At 48.7% G+C, this 8,193-nt stretch overlaps 1 protein-coding gene across 3 annotated transcripts; it reads right to left on the bottom strand.

The window, feature by feature from the left end:
- Positions 1-5,226: 5,226 nt before the first annotated feature.
- Positions 5,227-7,923, bottom strand: LOC104074380. 3 transcript variants are annotated; one of them, XR_683492.1, is made up of 4 exons: positions 7,881-7,923; positions 7,020-7,101; positions 6,800-6,864; positions 5,227-6,181 (listed from the first exon to the last, which is right to left on the bottom strand). XR_683492.1 is itself a non-coding variant. In XM_009574471.1 (3 exons), the coding sequence occupies exons 1-3, from the start codon at positions 7,089-7,091 to the stop codon at positions 5,941-5,943; spliced, it is 378 nt and encodes a 125-aa protein (XP_009572766.1). In that variant the 5' UTR covers positions 7,092-7,095; the 3' UTR covers positions 5,227-5,940. The 3 variants fall into 3 exon arrangements, 2 of the variants coding, with proteins under 2 accessions (XP_009572766.1, XP_009572767.1); XM_009574471.1 differs by lacking the exon at positions 7,881-7,923 and having other exon boundaries at positions 7,020-7,095; XM_009574472.1 differs by lacking the exon at positions 7,881-7,923 and having other exon boundaries at positions 6,800-6,861; positions 7,020-7,049.
- Positions 7,924-8,193: the final 270 nt, after the last annotated feature.

The raw sequence follows: 8,193 nt of genomic DNA, 5'->3' as shown, positions 1-8,193 counted from the left end.
AGCAAAACCTCATGACTCATTTGAATTACAAGGTTGGCTTTCCCAAACTTCTCTACTGAATCTTCTGTGAAATTTACCTTGTGGAGAACTGGCAAATTCCCAGCTCAAATCTGGGTCCATATCTACCATGCTGCTATCCTGGAAGCTCAGGAGGTTTGTTGGAGCCATATACGACAGCCTCAGCTGTTTTCAAGACTGGATCTGACATAGGAAAAAATTTAGAAGTACCATTTAAGAAACTGTCCTTCACATAAGAAAACAGCAACTATCTGTAGGTTTTCAGATGGGATTTCTGGTGTGCTTATGGACGAGCCTAACAGAGCACTACCCGAGTTCATGCTGTGGAGTGCTGTCCAGCGAAGACCTTTTTATGAAGTCATTTGGATGTGCAACAACAGAAAAGCTGCTGAAGGATGCTTCAGGTAAGGGTCTTTGAAAATTTTCGTTACAAATTGTGCAGCCTAATAAATACATCCCAAAATGATGGATGAATCACTGCAAGACCTGGGAAAGTCTAAGACATGACTCTACCTGAGCTGCCAGAGAGGTATTGGCAGACGTGCATAATCACGGAGCTCTAGAAGCTGACTATTTTTGCTACATCTTACAGCCTTTACTGGTTTTAGGATCTTCCATCTTGGATGCATGAAGCCCCAGTAACATTTCAGACTTAGGGACAAGATTCTTCATTGCAGGACTTGTGGCCCAACACCCTGCTGACATTATGACACCACCTCATGGATTAAGTGACTTAATTGAGAATAAAGCATCTTGAACCCCACTAGGACATTGGAAATATTCAGCTGGACTTTTTGAGACAAAGTGTTTAAGATACACAGTAGAGAATGGGAACAATAAACATCATTATAAAAAACACTGGAGATCTGTAGAATGTGCGGCTCCTACAGCCCCCCGATGACAAGTAGCATCAGCTAGATATCACCAACAGCACATACATGGGTCATGTGCTCTTCTATCCTCTTTAATGGGTGATTTGCAGCAAGTCACCCAGTCATCTGCCATAGCCTGCCTGCACAGGTACACCTGACAAGGTGAAGCTTGTCTGCTCTGATATCCCAGTTCTCTGAGGCTCAGCTGAGGAGCTACTGTTGTGCACGGATACTTCCAGCTGGGACTCAGGCTTCCTGAACAGCCTGAGATGGGAAAGCATCTCATCTGCGTCTGATAGAAAAAGCCTCCCACAAGAGCAAAGCTGTACCTGATGGCACCACGCTTGGTCCATAAGCCGCCTTGTGTGGCTGAGATCCTTGAATACTAATACCTTAGGTCTCTCCTCACCCCTGTGACTGTCCATGTTTTGCTAAAAATGTAAGAGCTCACCAGGAAACAAACCCCAAACTCATCCACTGATACGCAGCGCTCCAGTCCTGTCCATCTGCGATATGTCCCCAGTCTGAGCCCACACATGTAAACACAGACTTCTTCCCTGAGACAACACACAGACTGGATCAGCCATGAGCATGTCTGTCTTTGACTCCACTCTTGAAATAAGGGAGAGAGGTGGGAGGGAAAAGTACACGGGCTTCTTAAGGATCTGGGAAGGCAAGTTGTTTCAGTTTCCCATATGGCGTATGGGAAGCAGCTGAGCAATGCGTCTCCTAACCAGGGGGCCTAAAGAAGCCCCTGATCCCAGAGGAAGGGGTGGGGAGGAGAAGTAATTCATCATCTTCACTATTTTTTTAAAGCTAGTACAACAGGGTAATTATGGACTTTCCTGAAGCAAGAAGGGTTTTCCTCCCAGACCAGCAGCAGCTGGAGGGCTCACTTTTTCCAGGTTTGAAGGAGGGCTCATGATTCTGCCCGTGCGATGGTTTTGATCACACCAGTCTTGTTTCATTTATTGGCTTAAAACTGGTGTGAAAGACCAAAGAGGCTGGGAGGAAGGGATCATTTGCCTAAGGGGGAAATGAGGAGGTGACAGCTGTAAGATGCAAAGAACATTTGTTTCTGGGCTCAGCACTTCAAAATATCTTCAGACTCAGCTCAAACTTTCCATGGCAGGCCTCTATTTCTTCATATATCGCAGAAAGATGTAGGTGGAAAGGGACCTCTGGAGATCTCTAGCCCAACCCCTTTGGTCACAGCAGAGCTGACTCCAAAGCTAGGTCAGGTCGCTCTGCTTAACCAGAAGTGTTAACTGGTTTTATTCACCCAGCACAGAGATCAGCTGCCTCCTCTCATGCTTGCCATCTGCAGCTCACCACTGCAGCCAGAGCTGTCCTCTTCAGGAGGCTGCGCCTGCACGCTCACCCAACGCGGAGCAGCTCGCATCCCGGCAGTGCTGCCCCAGCAGGCTCGGCACCCCCCGCCACAGCCACAGCCTTCAGGCGGAGAGCTCACTGCCCCGGCCGGTCCAGGACCCAGCCGTCAGGTGGTCCCTGCCGGGGAGCAAGGGGTCGCTCGCTTGTCTGAGCTAAGACAGGGACCCAGCTAAGACCTGGTAGGCAGCTCTACCTGCTCTTTGCACTGGCGTCTACATTTGCTTTTCTAAACCGCACAACAGGGCCGTCAGAAGCAGAAATTGTCAGTCTAGAGGGAAATGTAGCAGAGCCTGCAGGAGCATGACTGCACCACCTCCACAACTCTCTCAAAGCAAGCAGCCCCGGAGGAGAACGAGAAAGAAGGAAATCCCCGGTGCCACTCGGTTGGCAGGACCAGAGCTGCTAGGAGCAGATGCCATTGGAAGCAAGGGAGGGACAGTTGAGGGAGTTCTGCCCCCAGCTGATGAGGTTAACAGATGGTCACAGGAATTAAATGAAATGAGTAGAGAATTAGCACAGAGGCAAGAAAGGTGAACATGGCCCCTGAATGGTATCATTACTTCTGAGGAATCACTGGTGAAGATGGGCTTTGTTCTTACCTTGATGACACCAGCACGACACCATTGATCTCACTGTGGAAAAAGAATTAGACTGAATGATAAAAAGCACCTTCAGGTTTGGATGCAAATCAAGCACACAGGCAGGCTTGAGATGAAGTGCAATGCAGAACGCTGTACCGTCAACTTTTTCTGGAAATCTATGCAACTTCTTGCTGTGATCACCTTGTCAGCTAAAATACCACCAGATACAGCATGGATCTTTGCAGATCTAAGGCAAGGGAAGAAACTGTGCAATTTCCCATTATGTTATCTGTAGCCTTCACCTCAAGTCAGTGACGATGTCCTGCAGGTCACCGAGATGAAAAAATATCAAAGCAGATATTCTTCTATCTATTTTTGTATCTGTAGCTATATCATCTAACTATCCATAGACAAAACAAAGGTGTTCAATAAAACTGAGTAAGATGGAAGAACTAGTAGAAGCTGTGGAGTCAAGGGGTCCATAGAGAGAAGGGGAACCTGGCTGGCAGCCCTTTGTCACTTCCCTCTGTCCTGCAGTGTTTCCCTCAGAGGAAACGAGGGATGGCTGCTCACGTTGCTGGTGCTGGCCTAACAACCAGGTGCTGCCTCACTTCATTCTGGATGACCAGCTGGATAGAGCCAGAGGTACTGGTATTGCATCCACATAGAAAGCAGAGATGGAGTTCTCTCTTCACAACTACTCACTGGCAAGTGAATTCTTCACTACCCATAGTCATGCATTCTTCACTACCCATAGTCAGACACTGCTGCAGTGGTGGGGAAGAAGCGTGAAAACTGTAATCAGCCTCTGCAGAGATTGTATCATCCGCTAATAATTTATCTCCAGTACCGAACAATAAAAGGTGACTGGTCAGCAGAAAGTTTGGGGGAGGACTTGCTCCAATGTGAAAGCAGCTCAAACAGAGACTAGAACCCATCATTTCTTAAAGTGGAGCAATAGTAGGAATACAAAATTGCAAAAGCGCAGCTAAAAGATACATGCAGGTTGAAGCAGCGCGTTGATCACAGTGCCCAAGGCAGGCGGGAGCAGGGAGGTGTGTTGCAAGTCAATCCCAGGCAGCAGTTACCTGCTTTTGAAATGCTGTTGACGGGGGGAAGGCACCCTAACTGGCTGCGGCTCCAGCTGCCGAGGGAGCTCTGTGGGGTGGGACGGGGCTGCAGTGAACCCTGCTGAGGCTTACCCTGGGGGGCAGAGAGAGGGCAACGACTGTGCTGCAAAGGCCCCCGAACACAGAGCCCAGCCCACGGCTCCAGCTGGAGATAGGGATGTCCCAGGACCGGAGGGGCCTGCTTGAACCAGGCCCATCCCTGCTGGAGGAGAAGGGCCCAAATCCCCTCCCTGACACCGAGCTGGGAAGGAGGGAAGGGGCCGGGACAGGAGCACCAGGGCTGTGGTGGCCCTTGGGCTGAGATGGGTGCAGACCCAGCAAAGGCTCCACCAGCAAATGGGTGCTGGGGGAGCGGTGTACCCACACCCTGCAGTGCAATGAGATCCCACCAGGGATCATTCGCAGGTGGGAAGGGGCTTGGCAGTAGCTGTCCCGCTTGCACCATTCTTGTGTCCCTCTGTGCCCCGGGGAAAGTCCTGCAGCCAAATGCAGACATTCAGAGAAAATGACAATTGACACTTTGCCCCTCCGGAGACAAGCAACTGTTTGCGCTTCCGGTATTTATCTGTTGCTGCAGTTGACAAGGACAACGCCACTGATGCTCAGACAAAAATTGGTATTATTTACAGCTTCCGGTCTCGGTGACTTATTGCGTGATTGCCAAAGTACGGGTTTAAAAAGGAAGAAACGCTAACAGCAACTTTAAAAGTCTGCAAAGATAAAAAGACGAATGCTTGACAGATCTCTCCCAGGCAGCTGGTGGGGCAAAGAACTGAAGCTCTTGCCTCTTAAAACGCTTCCCTGTTGCTGCGACCAGTACTGCGTGGGTTGTGCCTGAGGCCAGCCAGGGCAGGGCAGCCACAGAGCAGCACGTGGCCGTGTCCAGCCACCACAGCCTGGGCTCCCTTTCTGATCCTGCCGTGCAGTGCCGAAGCCTGGCGGCGGTTTCGAGAGCTTCACGATAGCCCCAGAGCTATCACGATAGCCCCCAGTCCTGTTTGTGCCGCGCTCTCGCTGCAACTGTCCAGCAGATGGAGCCACGCAAGAGGGCGGGAGCAGCCCCGCACACGCTGGGGCCATTCGAATAATTAACACAGGTCTTTTGACTAATTTAGGGTTCCCCTTTCCACCCGCTGCTGGTCAAGCCACCCCATCTTTCTGCAAATCAACTTGTACCGATCCAATCAGAACATAACCCAAGACGTAACAGACACAACCGTCCACACAAGCTGCTTGAAATATTTTTAAACGCTTTTATTTACAGTGCTAGTTGAAAACAATATATATTTATATCTATCATCCTCGTGATATCTGTGCCATAGAAAATGCTGTGGCTGTATTGCCTTTAATTTACAAAAAATGGTCACAAGAAAATCTGAAGGGAAAAAATGGAAATCAAAGTTTGGTCCCCAATTGTTTCTCTCTTGATTTGTTTTAAAAAAGCCTCCAAATTAAAAAAACATGCAGTTCAGATGAAATTCATATATAAAAACAACCCTTATCTTCTGAAAAATTCACGAGGGCCAGCTTGCTGTCATGTAAACTTGGAAAAAAAAAAAAGCTTAAAATAAATTCTGTCTCCATGTGCGGTTTAATAGAACCGTTATTTGCTTGTAATATTCTTTTTCTTTGTCTCTCGGGGTTCAACGGGAAAGCAGACGAGAGGAGGCCTAGGACTGGAAAATGCACCATGAGATCTGTGCCCGCAGCCTCCTGGACTCAGGGAGGATATCTGACAGCAGGTCTGGGGAGCAGAAGCTGTCAAGAATCTCAGTCCTACTAGTGACAAAAAAAGGAGGGCAAGTGACAATGGAAAGAGAGGTGCTTGCCACGCGAAAAGCCTGGCACACGGGCCTGGCAAAGTTAGGTACTAGGCCCCAGGAAACAATGAGATTCTTGGGGGGAAGAGGATCATTTGTGAATGGGGCACGGGGGACTGGAATAATTTCAGCTGGGGAATGTCACAGATGGGCTAGATCTTCGGGTGAGAAGGAAACTTCTGTCTTCCCTGTTTGAGAGCATTTCTAATCTTCCCTCATCTGAGATTGTGTGAAGCCAGAGGCTAATGGGCAGTGCAAGCACAGGCTGGAATGGAGGAGGAGAGATGGACGGAACAGAGGAGATGGGAGGGGAGGACTCAAGCTGAAGACCCGTTTTCTGTCTTCTGTCTCTTTGGATCCACTTCATCCTACATAGGACACAGGGAGGAAAAAAAAGCAGTTACCGTCAAACAGTCACCATAGCAAGGCACACCATTTCTCCACAAAATTCTTACTGCTGCTCTTTCCTCCATACGGAAATCTCCATTTGGCCTACCCTAAATCCACTCCTCTTTAAAGGACCTTTGAGCGCCCGACAACTGTTCTGTTGACGGTCACGGTTAAGACGTGGACAGCTCCATTTGGAGGGATATCCGTGCTGTTACTTTCGGAGGTGTAATAAGACCAGGCTCACACCACTTCAGACAGACCTTGAGATCCGCCCTTACAAGTCCATCTTCTGGCTTGAAGCCCAGAAGTCACAGGTGTGTGAGGGGTCATCATCACCCAGCACAATCTCAAGCACCTTGACTCTCAAACACTCAGCACCATGACCACTAGTGGAAGGACCTGGATCCCACAAGGAGTCTACAGAGGTTTATTATCCCCTTACCACATCAGATTTGTTTACTCATCTGCTGCTGAAGCAGCAATGAGGCCCAAGGCCAATTTGAGATGCTCAGCAAGGGCATCCACGCGGATTTGATCGGCACATAGCAAGTAACCTAGTTCCTTCTCACTGCCATTACTCTCACACTATCACTCACCTCTTCCTCCTCTGCAGATCGTTTTTCCGCATGACCATCCTGTTCTTGCCCATTCTCGTCCCCTTCTAAGCACAGGAGAGGAAATCACAGGTTAATTGAAGCAGCATTTAAGGGAATGTAATCTGACAGTCAGAGGGCTCAGAGGAAGAATTTCCCTCCAGGATCTTCTATTCCCCCCCAGCCTGATTCCTCCCATTCTCCCTCTACCAATTATTCCTACCGTCATCCTCATCACCACCTTCTTCTTCATCCACGTCATCAGGATTCTCTTCCTCATCCTCTTCAGCTCCATTTTCCTCATCCTGAGTGAAACAAATTGGTCAGAGCAGAAATTGGCATCAGGATGACATTCTCATGTGCTCTTCGCTGCAAGTGCAAGAACAATCTCCACAGCTCCAGCCACTTCAGACTCCAGTGTCAGATGTGCATCAAGCGAGTGACCTCTGCACTGTTACCCAGACACCATCATTCCCACCATCCAGCTGAAACCCTCCTCCCAACCAGCCTTCTTTCCAAAACCCATCCTTGCAGTCCCTCCGCACGAATATGAACCCCCTTGACTTCCACAAGCTTACATCCCAGCAAGGTGCTGCCATCCCATCCCAACAATCAGAACAGAACATCTCTCTGGTTACAGGCTAATGACTTAGTCTATGCTCGTAGTACATCTGCTTCCAGATCCCTTCTGACCTTCATCAATCTGTGCATTTCCTCCCTGTTCCTCCCCCCACCTTCTTCAACTTACACTCCTTATGCACCTCAGGATACTTCAGTAGGTGCAGAAGCACATCTCCTGTGCCACCTTCCTCCTAACTCCTACTTGCCCTTATCTCTGTTCCCTTCTTTGACCTTTTTTCCTTCTCACTGGGCCGTGCTGACTATGCTAAGTCTTTCAAGGCTCATTCTCCACAATTATCCTATAGCTCGCTCTTCATTTGCCCCTCTCCCTTATCAGCTCCCCTGGCCTGTCCTCTTTCTTCCCGTATTCTCTTCATATTCATTACCCGCAGCAAGCCAGGCTAACCACCCCTTATAAAACCCTCCCCGATGCCGCTAAATCTATCCCCCAGAAGGGCCTCACCTCTACCATCTCCTTCTTCTTTTCTTTGTGGACTGTTTTCTCCTCAAGTTTTTCCTTCTTTTCCTTCATTTCCTATACGCGAGATGAGAAAAACCATTCCGGTGGTCAGCGGCAAGAAAATAAAAGATGCTTAAACAAAGAGGGCTTAAAGGAGATGCGGGATAACGGTTGAAGGAAAGAAAACCTATCAGGCGTTAAATCTGCCCTCCCTGACAAAGAAAAAGCAGCAAAAACGCGTCAGAGCTACTTTTAGACAACACACATGTGGAAACCAGAAGTACGGAAGAGTTTAATGTGGTTTGGTTTTTTTTGG

This window comes from Fulmarus glacialis, unplaced genomic scaffold (assembly GCF_000690835.1).
Source record: "Fulmarus glacialis isolate BGI_N327 unplaced genomic scaffold, ASM69083v1 scaffold35063, whole genome shotgun sequence".
NCBI lineage: Eukaryota > Metazoa > Chordata > Aves > Procellariiformes > Procellariidae > Fulmarus > Fulmarus glacialis.
This window is presented reverse-complemented; position numbering and strand designations above follow the sequence as displayed.